This window comes from Oryzias melastigma, unplaced genomic scaffold (assembly GCF_002922805.2).
Source record: "Oryzias melastigma strain HK-1 unplaced genomic scaffold, ASM292280v2 sc00311, whole genome shotgun sequence".
Lineage (NCBI taxonomy): Eukaryota > Metazoa > Chordata > Actinopteri > Beloniformes > Adrianichthyidae > Oryzias > Oryzias melastigma.
The window spans coordinates 38,503-61,288 of NW_023416919.1; the positions used below are offsets into that span (position 1 = coordinate 38,503).

The following is a 22,786-nucleotide window of genomic DNA, read 5'->3' on the forward strand; positions in this document are numbered from 1 at the left end:
GAGGAAAAAAAATCCAGAAACTCACATGAAGAATCATACGATGCAGGAGATCTGCATGGAGGAATGGACCAAAATACCAGCTACAGTTTAAGACTTACAGATAACCTTTATAAATATATATATAAAAAGTATGAACTTCTGTCATAGACCAAATACGTATTTTCCTCCATAATTTACAAATAAATTCTTTAAAAGTCAGACAATGTGATATTCTGGATTTTTTCCCCGTCATATGAGACATTAAACTGCTAAAAAGTCACTATTTTAACTTTATTTTAATACTCTATCAACATTTTGAATAAAACAAAACTTTTTTTGAACTGATGCAGCCACAAATCCACAGCTGTCCTGCAGCATCCTGGAGCGTAGATGTTTCTAAACATCATTTAGAGAGCGCATTAGCCTCATGGAGGATGAAGGAAGCCGTGCTCTCACAGCGCGTCTGTCAGTGGCTCGCTGATGTGGAAAAACTGTCTGCTAACCGGTTTAAAAAAAAAAAGTACACAAACCATCAAGTGCAGCACAAAGGAAACGTTTATTGACGTGTGCAGAGACCTCCTTTAGAGCCATTTACATGAGCGGGGCTACAGCATCCATTTAAAAGAAGTCATGAATCCCTTTATCACCACAAAGTCCTACCATTTCAACAGTTTAACTGGCAGCTAACCCTCATCCTAACAGACCAGTGACCATGCGAGGAATGAGGAGTAAAGATCATTGCATGGTCCCTCTTAGAACAGCAAAGGATTGATTCAGGGACCAAAACCTCAGCCCGGAATATTCCATCTGATGAAGCACACGCCTCAAGGTAAACTAAATCGATCTTCATTTAGATTAAAAAAAATCACAAGTAGCTTGATTTATGAATGGACTTGCTTTGTCATTAGAGATAAGATTTGAAGGATTTCATTAGTAAACATGCAGCAATCGTGTGATTTCAGATTGTTTCCAATAGAGCAGAGGCGTGAATACTGAATAAATTATCTCTGTACAAATGAACATCTATACACAGACCAGAACGCTTCAGCTCCCATCACTAGCCTTACTCTCTACCCACCAACAATGACAGCAAAATATACAGCTTCACACACAACAAATATGAAGACGTGTTTTTAAAGAGCAGGCCGAGGTCCACCTCGTAGGATAACACAGTTAAAAAAAAAACGTACACGTAGTTTAGCTGTTCAGGATACTGTTTTGCTTTTTTGCACATTGAAGGTTGAACAGCCGGCCGTCAGAACTTAGAGGGTTTGCCACTTGGACGTATGTAGGCAGTCGACACACTGGAGAGCAGAAACTAACACAGCCCACCCTCGTATTCATCATCTTCATCCTCTGCAGCAGCAGGTGCCCCGCTGCTGCCCCCTTGTGGAGCAGCGGCAGCCTTCTTCTTCTTCCCTCCTCCTCCAGGAACCTTCAGGGAAATGGCCAGTTTGGCGTACTGGAAAGAAGAAGTTCTGCATTAAAAGCCTTCATTTCAAACCTTTGGTCTTTACAAGGATTTCACAGAAGGAGAACAGACAGTCCTGGTTTGGTTCATCAGACACATCAAGACACACGTGTCAAAGTCGAGGCCCAGGGGCCGGATCCGGCCCTCCAGATCATTTTATTGTTATTGTTATTAATGTCCTGATGTTATCTTGCAGCTATTTTTAACTTGTATAATTCTGACAAGATACATTTTTATGGAGGATAAAATATTGAAAGTTATTTAAGGTTTAAGTTGATTTATTCTGGAATAATATTCCTGCCTTTTTATTATTCAGAAATATGTTAAAAAGTTATGGTTTTAAAGTTTTTTTAAAATAGCATTCTGCTAGCTTTATGGACTATTTTGGAATCTACAAAGATGTTTGGAGTTTAGCTAATATTTACATGTGAGGTATTTTGGCTTATTTAGGCTTTTTTCTCTTTTTCAGGGTGTTTTGGAGTTTAGCTAAAATTTCAGCTACACGATAGCTGTTTTAGCTAACTTAAGCTTTTTAAAGAGTTTTTTTTTAGGCTATTTTGAAGTTGGGCTAATATTTAAATGCTAGCTGTTTGGCTAATTAAGCCTTTTTTTATTTTTTAGGCTATTTTGAAGTTTATCTATCTTTTGGGGGCTTTTTTAGGCTAATTTAGCATTTAGCTAATATTTTAGCTTGTTATCAATTTCAGCGTTTTAGCTATCTATTTCAACATCTTCAGTTTTCAGCACTAGCATCTTTAATTTCAGCTTACAGCATTCACACTAGCATTATTGCCGGTAATGTTATATATCTAGTTAATATGTTAAAAAGTTCGTTTTAAAAATGTAGTTTTAGTGTTCAATAATGTTTATAAATGTTTTTGGATTTTGACCCCTTGTGCGATTGAGTTTGACCCCCTGCATTAAGAGATGATTCATTTCTAGTGTTTCATCAAAGTAGAAGGAAACTTTTGGCTCCTGGTTCATTCATGGATAACTCCAGGGAAGTTCTTCAGGGATTAAAAAGGTGAACGTTCATCACAACAGTGAACCTCCATCATGTGGAACAAACACTGCATGATGGGTAAAAGATGTAATACTTTCAAAATAAAATGCTTGAAAATTAAACTCTTATGATCTTTAACTTTAAGTTGATGTTGTTCAGTAACAAATAATCCACTTCAAATATTAAATTGAAGTGGATTATGGTGTTAATATAGAAAGAGTTGATGAATTTAGATTTTGGGAGATTACTGTTGAGGAAAATTTAGGGATTTAAACATTTCTGTTATTTGCAAACACAGTTGGTAATGTATAAGGCCAAAAATGTTACGTTGCCATGTGGTTTACATAATCTTTTTGCTATAAATGAAGGAAATAGTAGAAGAAATTATGACTTTAAAGTACCTTAAGTAAAAACTACACTTAAACAAATGACAATCTCCTTTGCTGGAGTCAAAAAATTTAATTATTTGGATAATGAGCTCAAAAAGTGTTAAAGTATTGTTTGTTTTAAAGCTTATCAAAAGTATTGATTTGTATGCAGCATGGTGTAAATGTAATGTTCAGGATCGTATTATTGTTGTTATTATGGATTTTCATTTTGTGTTTGTTTTGATGATACCTCTAATTTAGTCATCTATATCATATGAAATAATGATATCTAGAGAAGACTTGACAATTTTTCACTTTTTTAAACAGATATGCCCGATAATAATATAAAAAACTTAGATGTGTTGACCTGCATGAGGCAAATACAACACAAGTACGACAGATACTGGACAACACCTTCATATATATTTCATAATAAGCAGAACTTACATCGTTATCCATATACTTCAGCAGTGGAGAGTTGCACACACGATAAACCTGGTCTTCATCCTGCTCATCAAAGCCTTGTAATAGTGTCTCCATGGCAACACAGTCTTCACTTCCACTATAGCCGGGCAGACTGGAGGACATTAAACCAGGATTAAAGATCAGATTTAGCAGGATCAAGCAAGAATGTAAAGAAAAGTCAACATAAATCAGACTGGCAGGAACTTGTGGAGTCGTACCTGTAACTTTCTCGGACGCATTTATCGGCAGCCACATAATCCCCTCTGTGAAGATGAACCAGCACTTGAGCCGTGGTTTTCTAAAGGAGGAGAGCACAGCTTCAGCATCTCTGTCCACGGCAGGAGCGCAGGAAACATTATTCTGGAAGTGTTAGCAACATTTTCTGAAAGGACAGCAGCATTTTTTTCAGGACATTATTTGGTTGATTGTTTAGCAAAACTCATAGTTTTGGAGCTCTGACGATTGATAATATTGTGATTTAGACATTTAACCCTTAAACAACGGAGCTCGAGTGTTTATCTTCTTTAATTTACTGTTACTTTTCAACCATTAACACCATAATTCCAGTAGATTCTGAAGGAGAAAAGCTGCGCGGGCCGAATCTGCAGAATCTGATGGAATTAATGATAGTGTCTCCCAGCCAGAAACGAATGGGTTTGTCCACAGTTTCTGTGGTGGCCCCACATGGGTTTGCTCACATTAGCTTAAGTGGACACTCAGCGAGTTAGCTCGCTACGCTGTGGACAGCCTAGCATGCTAGTGAGCCCCACTGCACCAAGCTCCGCTGTGTCTTGCCCGCTTTATCAAGCTAGCGAGCTTCACTGTATCAAGCTAGCGAGCTTCCCTGTACAGAGCTACCGAGCTTCGCTGTATTGAGTTAACGAGCTCCGGTTTGTCTAGCTAGCGAGCTCCGCTGTATAGAGCTAGCGAGCTCCGCTGTATAGAGCTAGCGAGCTCCACTGTAGCGAGCTCCACTGTATCAAGCTAGCGAGCTCTGCTGTATCGAGCTGGCGAGCTCCGCTAGATTGAGCTATCGAGCTCCACTGTAGCGAGCTAGCGAGCTTCGGTTTAACAAGCTAGTGAGCTCCAGTTTAACAAACTAGTGAGTTCTGCTGTATCATGCTAGCGAGCTTCGCCGTCCACGGCTGGCTAGCGTAGCAAGCTAACCCAATGTGTGCCCACCTATGTCAATGTGGGCAAACACACGTTGGACCACCATGGAAACTGTGGACAAACTCATTCGGGGTCCACATTTTCTGCCAACTTTTAAACCATATGGAGCCCACATGGCCTTGCTGGCTGGGTAACGGTTGAAAAGTTACACTATTTGTTAAAGATTTTGTGTTTAAGCGTCACCAGCGACGCCTCAGGTATTAAAGGGTTAAATGCAGACTCACTCACTTCAGTGTGTCAATTCCTGCTTAATAATTCTTGTTAATAATTTCAAAACACATTAAAACAGTTTCTTGAAGTAAATCCTGGAATCTCTGAGTGAAAACAGTGGTTAATGTATTAGGATAAATTAATAGCAAGGAAGGAAACAATCAAAACAAGCAGCTGCTGCACCTTGAAACACATCGGGAAGTTCTCAATCTCTTTGTACATGTTCTTCTCCTTCTGCAGAGCGGTGGCAGCCTCGTCCAGCCTGGTTTAAGAGACAAACCCAAAGCAGATCAGGATTAATCGGCAACCATCAGTTACAAGAAAACAAAATCTCATCAGCTTTGGTATGTTTTACCTTTTTAACCGAACCAGAAGTCTGGAGGCTTTGCCCAGCAGTTCTACAGCCTGACGCAGGCGGTCCTCATTCTGGACACAAAACAAGCCGGCGTGAACATGCAAAATATGATGATGGAGCTCACGCAGCTTCTGCTCTTCTTACCTCAAACACCCCGGCTGCCTTCTGGTACAAGTCAACAGCTTTCTCCAGGTTCAGAGGCTCTATCAGTCTGAAGGAGAGGAGGAAGTTTGTGTGTTTCCATGTTCACAACAACAAAACTTCTGCTAAATGAGCAAGCATCCATTCAAGTCTAAACTCAGACAAAAGCTTCTTTTTACTTTCCAGCCCGGTCCAGAGCCATGGCAGCAGTATCAGGAGTCCCGTTCTCCATGTACATCATGCACGCCTTCTCTATGTACTGAATGGCTTCCGGCATCTTCTTTTGTTCCTGTTGCAGCAGAAACAAGCGGGAATTACAACAGGACTGCAAACGCACCACGATGCCGATAAAGTTTTCACAGCAGCCCTCACCTTCATCATCATGCCTGCTTGTTCAATAGCTCTGGAAAAAGAGGACAACTTAAAATAATATATATTTTTTTATCGTTTTCTGCATGTGTGTGTTTCATATCAGATTAGGGCTGTGACAGGGGTCTGCAACCTTTGCCAGTAAAAGAGCCATTTGGGACAGTTTGGTACCGACCAAAACCTAATAGGAGCTGCAAAACTTTTTTTTTTGGAAAATTTGATACTACTTTGAATGATTAAATTGGAACTTTTCATAATAAACATGTATTTTGTTTATTTTGGGGCGGGAATAGATACATAAATATTAAGATAAACTGGAATTTTCTCAAAGTGTAAAGTCATTTTTTACTTTTGACAGAAGCTCATATGATTTTTTTTCAAAATAAAAGACTTCCTGTCCCAAACAGGAACGTTCAAGTGAAGCAAATGGATTCCTAAACAACACAAGACAAAAATGACATTTTCTCTTGTTATACTTTAGGATTACTTTGGTGAGCAGTCATCCTTTTCCTACTTACTAAGGCTGTCATGTCATGAATAGCTACTAACCATTGTTATGTAGCATTAGATAGTATGTACTTTAGGGCTGCAACGATTAGTCGACGAATCGACGACTATTTCAATAGTCAACAACTAATTTAATAGTTGTTACTTTATATTATATGGAGTCAGAGTGTAGTCAAGTTGAAAGTTATAATGTCATTCTGCTAGCTTTTTGGACTATTTTGGCATTTATTAAAGGTTTTTTAGGCTATTTTAGAGTTTGGCTAATATTTCAGCTACATGTTAGCTATTTGAGCTAATTTAGGATTTTTTTCAGTTTTTTCAGGTTATTTTGGAGTTTAGCTAACATTTCAGCTACATGCTAGCTATTTTGGCTAATTTAATCTTTTTTGTTGTTGTTTTTAAGGCTACTTTAGAGTTTAGCTAATATTTCAGCTGCATGCTGGCTGTTTTGGCTAACTTAGGCTTTTTTGAGTTTTTTAGGCTAATTTGGCATTTAAGTAATATTTTAGCTGTCTATCAGCTTTAGTGTTTTCAGCTATGAGCTTCACTGGTTTCAGCTATCAGCTTCAGTGTTTTCAGTTATCAATTTCAGCATCTTCAGCTATCAGCACTAGCATCTTCAGCGGCCAAATTCAGCTTACAGCATTCACACTAGCATTATCACAGGTAATGCTATTCAACCATGTTTTTCATTAGTTCAAAGCTAATGATGGTTAAGATGTGTGATTTACATCAACTTTGTGCATGACCCGATGAGTCGACAAATCGGAAAAAAAATAATCGGTGATTAGTCAACTATTAAAATAATCATTTGTGGCAGCAATAATGTACTTTAAAGTCATAAAATAGATTCAGCAATCGGAAAAGATCAGACTTTTACTCAGTATTTGTAATCTGTGTATTCTGGAGGACAAACAGTTTATCTTCAAGCCATAAACTTAACCGAAATAATATAATCATTGCTAAGTTAGCAACCCTTACTTTTAAAAATTACTATTGTTTTATTTTTCTTTAGCCAGAGAGCCACTGTGGATGGTAAAAGAGGCTCTGGATCCACAGGCTGCAGACCCCTGCATGAGCTATGAAGACAAATACTCACTTTGCAGCATGAAAAAGCCTGAAGGGAACATTAAGGAAACAGAAACTCCTCCACATACATCACAAATGTTGATTTATAATTCATGATTTTAGTATTTGTCCATGCAATGACATGACAATATTTCAGCAGAGACAGGGAAATCCTTTCAGCGACAGGACCAGAGCTGCAGTAGAAGCAGTGAGGATACGTCTTGTTCTCCGTGTGGTACTCCGCCTCCTTCAGGTAAGCATCCTTCGCCTGCTCGTACTGCTTCGCGTTCTTGAAGCACACAGCTGCAGAACCAAGAACAGGTTTATTCTAGCGTTCTGGAAGCTTCGTCATCTGATTCCGAGGGTCTGTTTCACCTGCTTTGGCGTATTCCGACGCAGCACTGTCAAAGTCAGGCTTCCACTTAGTCAGGCTCGTCTTTAGGCTACAAAAACAGGATGAGTCGGTTAAAAACGGCCCACTGATCACCGTCACCACACAGAACCAAACGACTCGCTATCACTGTTGAAGATAGATACATATACTCGACTCTCCATGCAACACATCGAGGACGAACCGTGTTCTGGAGGTTTTTATCGCAAGCCCTCTGAAGTGACAGAGCCAGTGGCCTGACAGCTAGCTACATTCAGGATCATAAAGTGCGGCGGGAAAGCAGCTTTCGTGTCGGAACTCACCATTTCTCCGCCTTAGCTATGTGTTCGTGAGCCTCGTTTATCTTCTGAGCAGCCATGCTGTGAAAGGACTGCTGCCGTAAGATGCCTTTGATATCGAGAAATGGATATGAAGGGTTTTTTACGGCGATGTTTGGATTACCAGGAACTCCTCCTCTGCTCTGACGTCATCGGATGTCGCAGGCGATGGGTGCCGCCGAGGGCCAAACTACGAATCAGTTTTCGATTGTTTTCAAGAATGTCATCCCACAAAAATTCTTCTTGACAAAGTATAAGAAACTTCTTTCAAACTAAAACACAGATTTTATCCCGCAAAAATATGACTTATTTAAATTTAAAGTTGACTTAATACGAGTTATGTTTTCTGCCAAAAGCAACCACAGACATTCTGGAAAAACATCCACAGATTTATCACAAAATCTGTTTTTGCTGCTTTTAAACTTTATTATAAAAACGTAATATTCGGGTTTCATAGTTTTAAACATAAATAACAAGATGCGTTGTTTTTTATTATTATGCTTTTATTCATAGCTAAATTTCACATTCACAAAAGAATATTTACTAATAAAAAAGGTTATTTTATACTAAAACTGAAACTGCACAATTACTTAAAATTAATTTCTGCTTCAAAAAATGCAAAAACTCAAAAACAATTAACATCTGTATATCATCAGGACTAGTAACATATTTTAACTGAAGCATTTTTAATTAATTTGTTTTTTTATTTCTATTTTCTTTTTTTTCTTTTTTGTAAATTTTTATTCAGTTAATTTTTATTTACAGTTTATTAATAGTGTGTTACTTATATTCTTGTTCTCAACATTAGAAATTTCAAAAGTAAAGAATAACTGTGACTTGTATTTAAAATTCTGCTTTGTTCTTATATTGTATTTTTATGTGATAATTTTGTATTGTATTCTTCAAATGTTCAATTACAAAAATAAAATAAAACATAATGTTCTCTTATACAGTCAATGGAATCAACTCTACATACTACACAATAAACTATTTATTTACTTTAAAAAATTACATTTATATATGCATGTTAATTATACGATTTGACTAAAGTACTGTTTTGTTCTTATATTCAGTGGCAGGTAAAGGGTTACATTTACTTAGTAAATTGCAAAAATAAAATTCTTAAGATTTAATGGTACTTTGTGAATTAGCTCGAAAGGGTTAAGAATATAAATCAGAAATGTTTTAACTATCACATAGCATTTTTTGTCATTTTTCCATCTTACATAAGGACATATTTTTTATACTGTTTGTGTGTTTTAAAGTTTTTTTTTTTTTTATCTTTGCTCCACTACTTTACATTACAATGTAGCATAACAAAACACAATGCAATACCATCCATCCATCAAAACGTGGCATTGACAAACTTTTATTTATAGTTATATGAGATGCAAACATAGAATAGAATTGAATAATAATTTATTATGGAATCATGGTCCAAATCAAAAGACTATTAAACAAAAAAAAAAAACTCAAAAGAATACATAAAACATGGGAATTTTCTTAAGTACCTAACCCCAAAACCAAAAAGGTAGAATAGATTAATGAAGTTGTTGACCTTACAGAGCAGTTTTTCATAAAACTCTCCTGCAGGACAATAATCCAGTAAATATAAAGTTTTTTTCACCCGTCAAATCCTTGTTTTTCATTCCTGATCCACACACTGATCACTTCTTGCTAGCAGAAGTTTGGCTCGAGCTTCTGTACCCAAAACACATAAAGGAAAACAAAGAGGCACAGGGACAGGATGTGACGTCACGACAGCCCCAGTCTCTAATGGCTGACCATCAACTGTCGGCGACCATCAAACTTTTCCCCTCATCAACAGAAGGAGCAGAGCTGCGGCTGACCTCTGGTTGCTGATCCCGTCCTCCGCTCGTTTCTGTCTGAGGATTACAGATGTGGGATTAGAAATGGATCCGAGATTTGACATCCCGCGGAGGGCCGCCGGCGGCAGCGGGGGCTCCGCGAACTCTTCCCCCGCCCTCGGAGCTCAGTCCCGCCGCAGGAAGATGCCCCCCAGACCGGCGGATTTCAAACTACAAATTATAATCATTGGCTCCCGTGGTGTGGGTAAAACGAGCCTCATGGAGAGATTCACGGACGATACTTTCTGTGAAGCCTGCAAGTCAACCGTAGGTGAGAAAAGCAGCTTCTTTCTGGAACTGTTTTGGGGACTTTCAGTCACCTAGCTTAAGCATGTAGCGGTCTGGGCTCCGGCTATTTGCTGGAATAAAGTCGTTTGTTTGAGAGTGCTAAATCCTGAACACAGTCGATGTTCTGAGTTTATGTAGTTTGAATGATAGAAGAAAGTAAAGTAGTTGGTCTAGTGAACCATAGCAAATCCCCCAAAGAGTCAAGCTAACTGTTACTTTGATTATCAAAAAGTTTTTTTTTTATTTCAATACCAAAACTATTGTGTCTATTTGTGTATTAATTAACAGTTTTGTTCAAAAGTATTTAAGTTAATTGCACAAAAGCTTTTTATTCCAAACTGGTTTTGGTCTTCAGTATTTATATTTGTCTCAAACATGCTATATTTGACACAGGAATGTGTTATGGCAGCATGATAAATAAATGTGTTTTAATGGGCCTTTGAAATAGTCAAACGGTGTCATTTCATGACTTGTTGTGAAATGAGGTGAACAGTCCTGTGACCTGTGTTCCAGCTCACCATGGTGTCCAGTCCTAAAATAGTCCCACCAGCAGCTGCTGTGCCAGAACTCCATTTTGTGTCCGCTCATTTCCACGACAGCCCAGTTTCATCACATAAGACTTCTCTGCCTCATGTAGCAGCTGTCACTATCACTCTTCCAATCCAGAGTTCAGATGGATCCAGCCACTGTTGCTGTTGGAATCAAATGACAAAACAATCTTATATCTAACAAGTTTTCATTTAATAAGTTTTTACCTCAGCAGAAAAGTCAGGTAAATGCTGATATTTGATTGTGTCCAAACAATAACGAGTGATTTGACTTATAGGAGTTGATTTCAAAATCAAGACGGTGGAGTTGAGAGGGAAGAAGATCAGGCTGCAGATCTGGTGAGTACCTGGAATATTTCCTTCTGAGAGATGTTTTGATTTCAAATGCAGCACGCTGTAACAAACACAACACGGGGATAGTTGTGTTCCTGCTGTGTGCATTTGTTTTTACTTCTGGATTCCTGCATTCAAACTCGTGTTTGTGCTGGGAGTAAACTGATCCATCAGCAGACTACTGTCTGAAGTCCTGTGACTTTCAGTGGCATTTGACAGATAGATCATTTTAACCTGGGATTTTACATTTTACTTTATGATTAGAGCCTCACATTTGAATTGACTTCAGCCCGGCTGTGAGGTTCTGTCTAGTTGCAGCAGTGTGCTGGAACGTGTCTTTTGCAAGTCAAACGCCTGATTTCAATTCATAAAGGAGGTTTCAGTCTGGAATGTTGCAGACTAAGATGTTTATTTATACCATCTGTTTTCCTGGTGTAGTAGATATTTTAATAGATGTATAATGTAAATTATTATCAATATATCTGACTTTTTTAACCAAACTTATATTCAAAATTTAAAATGTGTAGATGTAAGGCATCAATCTTCTCCGGTTTATTTTTGTCATGATTTTAGGCTCATCTCAAAGGGATTCAGGTTAAAGTCTTTATATCTTTTTATTTTTTATTTTTAATTCAGTTCTGCATCCGCTAAAGAAATTCAAGGCAACAGTCAGAAGTGGAAAAAAAAGGATCATGTTGGAGTTGAGATTTTCTCGATGAACGTTGTTTTCTCCTGTGTAAAGATGGAACTTTGTGTTAGATTCTTAACTGTGAAAAGATAAAACTGTTGCTTTAATATGGAGAGAAAATAGACTTACCCTGATTTGTGTGTAACTTTGGATTTGTGCAGCGTAATTCTTGATTTTGTGTATAAAAAAAATACAAAATATCGTTTACATTACAACAGCTTAAAACTAACAAATCGCTTGTTACGCACACATAAAACCACATTTATGCACAGATCTGAAGTGAGACTGTGTTTACGTCTTGAACCCTCCTCCCATTATACAGCGCCAGCTCCTTCTCCACACCCAGGAAGTGGAATGGGCTATTCTGTCCGCTCTCAAGATGTCGGGGAGAACCTCACGCCGTGAGCTCGAGGAAGAGTTCTGCGTCAAAGAAATAGAGAAACTTTAGTGTCAAGTGAAAAACACATATTTAGTCTTCTTTACATTAATTATTGAGCATATCTGTATAAGAAAGTGAGAAAATGTCAAGTTTTTACTAGATAATATTCACAATCTAAGTTTAAAACGGCTGAAAAGAAAACTCTGATGACCCAGCATTCTAGCAGCATCTAAACGCATCACTCAAGGACAAATCTCTGAGACGTGAAAAGAGTCTCGCATCAGATTTGTTTCTAAATGTGGTTTTATGTGTCAGTAACAAGCGATTCGTGTTAATTTTAAAAAAATTTGTGTGTGAAATTAGTTTCAAGTTGTTGTAATTTTAATTTGTACATGTGTAAACTTTTTTTAAATTTCATAATTTAAAAACAATTCTAGAATTACACACACAAATCCAAAGTTGCGCACAAATCTAGAATTATGCACATACAAATCAAGGATTACCCACACACAAATCCAAAGTTATGCACAAATAATAAGTTACACACGCACAAATCCAAAGATACAAACAAATCAAGGATTAAGCACACAAAAATCAGGGCGAGTCTATTTTCTCTCCATAGTAGGGCTGCCACAAACGATTATTTTAATAGTCGACTAATCACCGATTATTTTTTCCGATTAGTCAACTAATCGGGTCATGCACAAAGTTGATGTAAAACACAAATCTTAACCATCATTCACTTTAAACTAACTAAAAACTATATATATATATATATATATATATATTCACACTAGCATCATTATAGATGAAATGTAAGCTGAATTTGGCCGCAAAAGATGCTAGTGACGATGGCTGAAGATGCTGATAGCCAACTAAAATATGAGTTAAAGGCCAAATTAGCCTAAAAAAGCCTAAGTTAGCAAAGACAGCTAGCATGCAGCTGAAATAAAAACTCCAAAATAGCCTAAAAAACCTTAATAAATGCCAAAATAGTCCAATAAGCTAGCATAACACCATTATAACTTTCAACTTTACTACACTGACTCCATTTAATATGAAGTAACGACTAATCGACTATTAAATTAGTCGTCGACTATTTTAATAGTCGATTAGTCGTCGATTAGTCGACTAATCGTGGCAGCCCTACTCCATAGTTTAAAGTCCTCTAAACGTCTGAAAACATTTAAAGTCTAAATAAACATGGTTCAGCTACACAACTAAATGAATCCTCTATTACTCTAATTACGTTTTCAACTCTAAAAGTTAATATGGAATAAAAAAGTTCTAAACATTTTTTAAACTCAGAAAAGTCTGCTGGTGAAGCAGCTACAAAATACGTCTAGACACGGTTCAGTTTGGATTTTGGTTTGATTAAACACATAATGGATTCCCCTAAAAGTTTTGTTTCACAGTATTATGCAGTTTTTCACTGTTTGAATGAGCAGGAAAAGTCAACCCCACCCCCAAAAAAGACAGACTTTTCTTTTAAAAACTTGAGTTGTAGAAACTCCGAAAACATTCTGAATGACACTCGTTTTGTGCGTGTGGGGCGCTTGGCTGGGATGTGGGGAGTCTGTGGCTTGTTGCACTAACCCGTGTGTGCTGCTCACTAACCTGTCATCACATCACATCACCCGCTCCTCGCTGACCACACTGCTCCGCCCACCTCGATCGTTGGATCGGGACAGGCGTGGTCACTGTGTGGTCTTCCATCTTGAAACCCTCTCATCGACTTCTGCCACTGCTGTGTCCAGCCCCCCCCCGCCATTGTGCTGCTGTTTCTGTCCACTCTTCTGCTCATAAGCCTGACTGTGACTCACAGGGAGCCTGACGGGCTGAAGGTACGGCCACGCCCACCGCTCAGTGTTACTCACTCTGCTTCACGCTGCTTCTAATCCTCACAGCTGCTTTTGGTCAGAACCAGATTTCATTTTGATTATGTCAAAGTTTAAACGCATGCTTCTAGTTCAGAAAGTATTTGACTATATTCTGTACCTGATAATAGTTGGCAGTGTTGTTGAACAGTACTTTAAATGATTTTTGAGCAAATCTTCACTTTTCTTTTTGAATTTCTTTTAACAAATTCCACTCAAAAATTGATTCCATGTCTTATAGCTAATGGAAAAATCTGATTTTAAAATGTCACGTCTAGATTATAAAAAACAAATTCTTATTTTTATAAAATCAGGTTTTAGTTTCTTTTGAATAGTAATCCATTTAACCCCTTCACGCCGTTTGTGGCTAATTCACAACATGGCATTTAGTCCAGGACTTCACTTAACCATGAACGAAAAAAAACTGTTTTTATCATTGGAAATGAATTCAGGCATGAAGGGGTTAACACACGATGAATAAAAAAGTGATGATTAATTGGCGATGAAGTGAATGACCCCGGGGTGTAGACATGACCTCCGTGTTTGTTTCAGGGACACTGCTGGACAGGAGAGGTTCAACAGCATCACCTCAGCTTACTACAGAGGCGCCAAGGGCATCGTGCTGGTCTATGACATCACGAAGCAGGAGACCTTTGAGGACCTTCCTAAATGGATGAAAATGATTGACAAGGTAAGGAGCAGCAAATGTGGAAAAATGTCTTTTGTCTAAGAACTCCGTCTTTCTGTCTGAGCAGCAGTCAGCTTTGATTAATTTGAACTAGTGCTGCCACAATTATCGCCAATTATTTTTTCCGATTAGTCGACTAATAGGGTCATGCGCAAACTGGAAAAAATCCTAAATTAGCCAAAATAGCCAGCATGCCGCTGAAACTGTAGCAGTTCTTTCTGTAGTCCATTTTCAGATCAGCTGATTGCTCAAAACAATGGAGGTTTGTGGAAAACCTTTGACTGATGATTGGAGAAGATACTGTAGTCTCTCAGTGGGGTTATTGGTTCTGTGCTGCAGAAAAACATCACCGCAACAGCTGGAAAAAAGGATAAACTTAAAAAGAACATTGATTTGTCAAAACCATGAATTATTTATGCTTTGAACTAAGTTTTTTTTTTTAAAAAAAGGTTATTTTATCATTTTTTAACAGATTGTAATAGACTCTTTTCACTGTGGCGTCAAACAAAATGGTGACAGGGCTGAAAATGTGAATAGTCACTTCTAGTGTTCAGGTTTAGAACGGCAAAGCTGACAGCTGAACGCTGTTTTACACTATTTTACATCAATAATTAAAGTTAACCTTACCAATTTCAACAGAAAAATGTACAATGTTTATTTATGAATGTCCTGCTGAACTGTGTTTTCATTTCCTGTCTTAGATCCTTCACAAATCTAAATACAAATTTGAATAATCCTTCAATATTTGAGGTTTTATTGAAAATATCAACCTTTCATTAGCATTAGAAGAAGAAAATCTGAGTTACCTTTATTATCAAAGAAGCAGCATTCAATGAAGTACCTGTAACCTTCGTCTAACTATGACCGGGTTGTTAGAGAGAAATAATAATAGAGTTTGTGACAGTGATGTCCTTCTTAAAGCAGAAACCCAGACGGATAAAAACATCTGTAGTAGTTTAGAAGAAGCTGCCGCTGCAGTCAAGTGGACTGAACCGGACTCAAAGGAGAACACAGCAGGGATGTTTGGACTTCAAAACCACACACAGACTCATCTTCATGATTGTTGTGATCCTCTATCCAGATAAATGTCCTTGAAGCTCCGTTGTTCTTCCTCCATTCCACATAAAGCTGCAGATAGCCGTCATGGTTCCTCCTCCAGTCCTTCATGTTTTTCATTTATGTTCCTGCTGCAGATCAGAAATGAGAACCCAGCATTGTTTGATCCTCATCGTTTATTCTTGTTTACTGAGGACTTTAAAATGGATTTGATGCTTTTTCATGCTGAACATTTACCAGTTTTCAGTTGAAGATTATTCATGTTTTACTGGAGTCTAAAAGAGCAAAGTTCTTTCAGCTTTACTGTAGTGTTTCAGTCACTGTCACCTGGTGCAGACAACAAACCCAAAAGCTCTTTCCAGTTACCAGGAGTTAAACCAACTCATTTCTGAACCTTTCGCTGTTTTCTGATCTGAGGAAGGACTCCTGTCCTAACGCTGACCCCTCTGCTGTTCTGTGTCGTGACAGTACGCCTCAGAGGAAGCAGAACTTCTGCTGGTTGGAAATAAGCTGGACTGTGAGACGGATCGGATCATCTCCAGACAGCAAGGAGAGAGGGTGTGTTCAACACACACCTGCACAAGCCAATACACATTTGTTCAGAAATACATTAATCATCTACTATATGTTTTGAGTATATTTATATTAATCTGATCCAGTTCACAAACTGTAAAATGTATCAGTGAAATAATGAGATTGTTAATATCATACAGTGATTCTCTAAAGGAGAAGTTCTAACTAAAATGTTCAGATCATTAACATTGGAAACATTGTTCTGTTTCTCCTGGAGGACGTTTCAGTTTGGACACTAGGTGGCGATCACGCTATAGCATTACACCTTATTCCAGAAGAAGAAGAAAGTATGAGCAAAAAAAAAAATGTTTTAAGCCACATCTTAAAAAATATTTACTTAAAAGAGTTTGTAAAATTCATGTCTGTGGGGTTAATAAAGATGTTAATTTAGTCAACAATGTATGTTTAGATCGACCGGCCGTCAGCATTAACCGTCCAATGGGAAATTCCATTAAGCTAGCGGACTTTAGCTTTATATACTAAATCAATTTATATTTTTATGAATCGATTATTGATCTGTTAAGCTTAAATCGATTTTATCAACCCAGTCCTAGTTGGTATCATGAGCCACGAATCACGTATCACATCGTATCGTGAGGTAAACAGACATTCACACCCTAATTTAAACACCAGTGAAACATCCGTAATTATGGATGTTCTTCATGGAACTGATTCATCATGAGGCTGTTTGTTTATCATAAAGCTTGATCTGCTTACAGAGGGGATCAGTTTCTGATCAGTGGGGAATCGGTGCTTTGCTGCTGCTTTTCCTTCAAGGTTTGTTCTGATGATCTAAACTCCTCTTTCTGGGATTTGCAGTTTGCCTCTCGTATAAGTGGGATGCGTTTCTGTGAAGCTAGTGCCAAGGATAACTTCAATGTGGATGAGATCTTCCTGAAGCTGGTGGATGACATTCTCAGTAAGGTTGGTACTGAGTATTTCCTGGCATTTCATTTGTAAAAAAAGGTTCACTGACATTATCAGAACAGGTTTTCCAAACGATGATGGTACAAAAACTCAACATTTTTTCTGTTTTTAACTTTTAATTTATATCTGTAAAGATTCTCCATCATTCGGGTCACGTTATCACAAGATTCAGTTTTTTAGAGGAGCTTTAAAGGTTCATGTAGGAGCCGTTTCCCTGATCATCCAAATCAGAACTGAACATCAGAGCAGATCCCTGTGGTCTAACTAATGTGGATAACTGGACTTGAAAGTCCAGAACAGAATCCTGTCGAATCAGTTTCCTGGCCGCTTTGTCCCTGTCGGGGTCGCGGGGGTGCCGGAGCCTAACCCGGCTACTGATGGGCGAAGGTGGGGTTCACCCTGGACAGGTCGCCAGTCTGTCGCAGGGCTCCTGTCGAATCCTGTGGTGTTATTCCAACTCGCTGCTTGGAAAAATCCTGCAGTTCCAGCGCTGCACACTTGGGGGCGACATTGCTCAACCAAGATGGGAAAATAAACAAGAAGAAAAAAAACAGTCCACCGAATCTTTAAATGAAATTTCAGTGACAAGTAACCCCTCACTACACCATCTTTACTGTTAGACATTTTCCAAGGTTTGTGTTAGCTTGATGGTTGCCGTGGCGATGTGTTATGTTCCTCAACATGAATTTACTCAGTTCTCTATCTCCAGGCTTTAGTTAGCAGTGACCTGTCACAATATTTGTTTTTAAACCCCCCAAAAAATGTTTAAATTCCTTCATTCATTCCCCCTCAGTTTGGGAACTACTGCTTTAAGATCAGGTTTATATGAAATTTAATACTCCAGTTTACATTAGCTGATTGATGTATATTAACTTAATTTCCTAAATTCCCATAGGTTTTTTTTAATTAAATCTGCAGAAAGCTCGAGTCTGCTTAGACGTGTTAATCGGTATAAACATACACAACTTTTGAATTGTCTGTTTGGTTTCCTGGTTTACGTGTTTTAAAATTATGTTTCTTCTTTTTAAGACATGAAAGAAACAAACATCTTTGTTATCCTGCTGTCTTCTTTTGAAAAAAAATATCCTTATTTAAAACGTCTTTCCTTTTAAAGACCCACTCTGGCGTTTTTGGTGTTTTTAACATGTTCTTCTGGCGTTTTCCTGATGAACATAAATAAAGAAACTTAAGATCAAAATTACATTTCTACGTATTTCTTTATTCAAATAGTTGTGAATCAGGAGCAGACAAAAAACACTGCTTGGAAAAAGAGCTTTTTTGTGACCTAGAAGCCACAAGCTTCCTGCTCCGCCCTATTCTAATGGATCCACCCACAGACAAATAGATCCATGAACGTCTTTGTTTTCTCGGTCGGAGCTGGAATCTGGATCAAACTGGATATCTCTGATATTGATCTCCATTTTTTTTCACCCCCAATGTTAGGTTGTGAGTGTGAGGAGCTGTAGGCTAGTGGGAGAGAGTGTAAACAGATGTATGATGGGAAATGGAGCAGGCCTCTTATGAACTCGTGCTGCTCTGCAGAAACTATGTCCTAGAGGTGACTGTGTGACCTGTGGTGGTATCTGTTGTGCTGGTTCCTTTCACGTATTGATCTGCTGCATTAAGTTGTGTTTTTGCTCCTGGTTTCACAGATGCCTCTTGAAGTTCCAAACAAGGAGCTTTCCAACAGCGTTCTGTCTCTGCAGCCTGAGCCGGAAGTACCACCAGAACTGCCCCCGCCCCGCATGCGCTGTTGCTGAGTCCTTCCCATCATCCTTCTCCTGCAAAGCACATTAGCCCCAGCGAGCAGTGGGGACGTGGCTCCACTGGGGGGCAGCACAGCAGCTCTGTGGATGGATGGGTGGCAGGCTGCTGTAAGCAATGCATGAACTGTCAAAGGAGCAGTATTATCTTCCTGTGTTTCTTCTCTGGGTTTGAACACAGATATGCAGCATACACTAACCTTTAGGCCTGGAGATTCTTTGTTTTCCGAGTACCACCTTACTGTCTACATGTGACCCCGACTACCTCATCGCATTGATGGTTAACCGAGCGGTGCCTGCATGTGCCTTCCACGTAGAGAGCTCTCCAAGAAAAGTTGCACATTTTCTAAGAGTGGGAATATCCTGAGGGCCTTATAGTTCACTCTCTTCCTTCTATCAAAGATTTGTCTCTACAGCTTGTCCAAGTTAACCTGGAACTCTGAACAACAGAAAAATAAAGAGTAGTTTACACTCTGGGTCCACACCGGAATTACTTTATATTCAGATAAATATGCATTATTTTCCAAGTAATATTTGGTTTTGAAGTAAGTAAAGCACACTGTAAACATGCCATGGTGCCATAGTGAGAAGGGGCTTTTCTTAACGGTGATTAAAGCTTATTCTGTTCTGCCTTGAGGTGTTGTAGTAGCTGGAACAGCTATATTTATATATTTTAGAATGTAATATTTGGCACTACGCTCTCAGTGAAGGGGGGGGGGCACATTATAGACCCGTGCTGCCTCAGCATTGACCTCCCTCAACTTCTCAGAGTGAACTGGAGATGCAAGGAGAGATGGGTAATGTAGGCTGGAGCTTGTTTTGGAGTAATCCTTCGATGCCTGTTACTGCTTTAGGATGTGGAAAGGAGAATCAAGTGCACATTTTTGTGTTGTTTTTTTTTCTTCTAAGTTGTGACTAATATTTCTGTTTTGATGTTTTATTTCTAAACTTGGAGTTTCCTTTTTGGGGGCAAAGTGCAAGACGGTTTTGTTCAGTGTTTGACTCAGGAAACTTGACTGGGCTTAAATTTGAGGATGGGCTCGATCAACTCTGAGTGTTTTAACCAACTAAAGCTCTGTTTTCCACGATGTGCTAACAGTTAGTATTAAAGTGCCAGATTGCAACCAACTAAATAGCCCCGCCCGCATGCGGTCCCAAAAAAGTTTTCCTCTAAATGTTACAGTTCAATTGTAGAAACCAGTTCAGTTCTGTCTGTTGGGTTACATCACGAGAGAGAATAGGAAGATAATTTCCATCATTTTGACAGGTGACCTTTGACCCTACGCCGTCAATCAAACTAATTTTTACAGGTGACAGATGACTTTATATACGTTTTCTATAGAATTTGTATAAAGCCATTTGTCACCTGTCAAATTAGCTTGATTGGTGTAGGGTCAAAGGTCACCTGTCAAAATGAATTTGATGCAAAGTATATTCCTATTCTCTCTATCATGTCTGATTAAAAAAAAAGTTAATACAGATCTTTGAATCTTTCTTTGAGCTTCTATGTGGAATTCCTACTTTAGATTCTCATTTATGAAGCAAAGAGGAATTTCATTCATGTTTTCTCCCATTTGAGTCCATGTCTGATTTTTATTTAGGATCACCACTTTCATATTTATATGGGACACTTCCTCCTGTGCTCCTAGAAAGCAATAATCCTTCAGATTTCTGTGGCATTTTGGTGGAATACAACAATGTAAATCTAGAGGCCTAAACACTTAACTGTTTCTTTTTTATTGACATTTAATGCTGACTTGAGGGGCTTAAATGGCACCATGTACATTCAACAAAAAGTTTTCTACCAAAATAAAAATCAGTACATTTATATGATTCTTTATTTTGCCCAACCAGAAGACTCTGTTGAAAGATTTTTGCAGTTTTCTCAGTTTTTGGAAGAGGACCTGTTGTTAGTCTCGTTTTGCACCTAACCCTTAAGTGTATCAACCAAGCCTACTACATTTAAATGCTTCTATCTGTATTCTTTAAAGTTCAAACTGTACTTTGTATTAAACCTTTTTTTAATCCATGATGGAAAAAAGCAGGTTTGTTGTATTTATAACTTTTGGCATTCTGGAACTAATGAAATGCGATTAAAGATGTTTATATTTATTACTGGATTGGAGTCTTTTCTGATCGTTGTGGAAATCTTGACGGAACTGGACTGCTCGTAAATGTGTTCGGTCCTGACATGCGCAGCAGTGCGTGTCAGACCTGGTCCAGGGGTGTGCTAGTGAAGCCACGGCGCATGCGCACCGTAGAAGCTGACGGGCGTCGAGCCTCGCACCGCAGTGAGGAGCAGGAGACCGGAGGAGGAGCCGCGGGATGGGGAGGAGGAGGAGGAGAGCCGCTGTGGATCAGTCTGACCAACTTTCGCTCCTTCAGGCTGCGGAGGCAACCTGTCACTCACCGGCTCCGTCTGTGCCAATCAGCCGCGTTTAGCCGCAGCGTTTCCTTCCGGAGGGGACAGTATGCAGCCGGGATGAGGTGAGGAGGATCCCGCCCGCCGCAGGATGCGCACCCCGGTACGGAGGGAAGCAGAGAACCCGGGCAGCTCTTCTGGGAGATTTCGTGCGGGGCCGCGGATTGATCGCTTCCTCCTCCGCTCCGGTGTATAATGGAGAGCTCCAATGGCTCCGGCAGCGACACCAAAGCGCACAGCCAACAGTTGGAGAAGAAGAGACCGAACCGAGCGCCGTCCCCGGCCAGACCCTTCCTGAAGGATGTGCCATCGCGCGCCGCCAAACCACCTGCCATCGGACCCAAATCCCCCAAACTCAGCAAGCAGCAGCAGTGCGCCTCAGTGTCCTTAGCCCACCAGAACCGCAGCTCCAGACGCAACACTGCTGGCTCCAAGGAGAAACCCGCCACGGTCAAAAGTAGCGCCCGGTGTGCTGCTGCGAAAAAGCCCGCAAAGGTACCCCAGCATGCCGCCGCCGCCAGCATCAAACCGGACTCCACCGGCAGTCCGGTGCTCGCCAAAGGCAAGAAGGGGAAATTAACCGCGGCGTCTCCGGGCCCGTTCGGCCATGGATCCCCGATCCGGGTTCCCACGGGGGCGCGCCTGGGCCGGGTCACCCAGACCGACAGCAGCTCGGACTTGTCGGATTGCCCGTCCGAACCGCTGTCGGACGAGCAGAGAGCGGCACCTGCCGCGAGCAGCGACGCGGAGTCCGGTACCGGCTCCAGTGACCGGGATCAGGCGGGAGCGCCGGCGGCCGCAGCTCCGCCGAGCGTGAGCGACGCTCCCCCCGCACCCCCCGCTCCGGACCACCAACCGGAGCACGGCTCCGCCAGCGCACAAGCCAAACTGACGGAGGAGGAGCTGCTGCGGGAAATCGAGGACCTGAGATCTGAAAACGACTACCTCAAGGTGCGTGTCTTCACGTGCAACACTCACTCAACATGATTCATGAAGAAAAAACAGCAGCTGCTTCTGTTTGTCCTTCAACAAAGGAGAGCATCCTGAACATGTAAAAACACAAACATGCGTCCTGGATCAGTCTAATCCCCAGGGATTCCCCGCGGCGGCGGATTTGACTTTTTCTGCTGCAGTTTCCTTTCAAAATCCAACTTTTCACACGTGACAGATCCCGGGAGTCTGCTGTGACAGAGGCTTGGGGCTGAGGATCTGAGAGATTACACGTGTCCTTTTGGTTCAGATATTATTTCTTTATTTGCATAAATCTGTAAACCAGGAGTGTCAAACTCAATCACACGAGGGGCCAAAATCCAAAACACACCTTAGGCCTGGGGCCGAACAGGATAAACATTTATTGAACAGTAAAAAACTACACTTTTAAAACTTTAAAACCGTAAATTTTTAACATTATTATGAACTAGTTGTATGAAATTTCCTGTGATAATGCTAGTGTGAATGCTGTAAGCTGAGTTTGGCTGCTGAAGATGCTGAAATTGATAGCTAAAAACGCTGAAGCTGATAGCCAGCTACAATATCAGCTAAATGCCAAATTAGCCTAA

General features: G+C 39.8%; 3 protein-coding genes across 3 annotated transcripts in view; 2 read left to right on the plus strand and 1 right to left on the minus strand.

Moving 5' to 3' along the window:
- Window positions 1-511: 511 nt before the first annotated feature.
- Window positions 512-8,008, minus strand: napgb (N-ethylmaleimide-sensitive factor attachment protein, gamma b). Its single transcript, XM_024264580.2, has 12 exons — window positions 7,803-8,008; window positions 7,485-7,552; window positions 7,328-7,412; window positions 7,141-7,158; window positions 5,538-5,568; window positions 5,345-5,454; window positions 5,169-5,235; window positions 5,025-5,095; window positions 4,853-4,931; window positions 3,505-3,584; window positions 3,269-3,398; window positions 512-1,441 (listed from the first exon to the last, which is right to left on the minus strand). Exons 1-12 carry the CDS (start codon window positions 7,856-7,858, stop codon window positions 1,298-1,300), a joined length of 939 nt encoding a protein of 312 aa, XP_024120348.1. The 5' UTR covers window positions 7,859-8,008; the 3' UTR covers window positions 512-1,297.
- A 1,507-nt stretch (window positions 8,009-9,515) lies between these two features.
- rab12 (RAB12, member RAS oncogene family) lies at window positions 9,516-20,920 on the plus strand. The gene is made up of 6 exons (XM_024264583.2): window positions 9,516-9,956; window positions 10,800-10,860; window positions 14,351-14,489; window positions 16,011-16,100; window positions 16,935-17,039; window positions 18,695-20,920. Exons 1-6 carry the CDS (start codon window positions 9,731-9,733, stop codon window positions 18,800-18,802), a joined length of 729 nt encoding a protein of 242 aa, XP_024120351.1. The 5' UTR covers window positions 9,516-9,730; the 3' UTR covers window positions 18,803-20,920.
- A 128-nt stretch (window positions 20,921-21,048) lies between these two features.
- The window catches only part of LOC112141446 (microtubule cross-linking factor 1), a gene marked incomplete at its 3' end in the record, with an annotated part of 72,414 nt that continues 70,676 nt past the window's right edge, over window positions 21,049-22,786 (plus strand). The window contains 1 exon segment of the mRNA XM_024264581.2: window positions 21,049-22,178. Within this exon segment, the coding sequence (XP_024120349.1) occupies window positions 21,423-22,178 (756 nt within the window).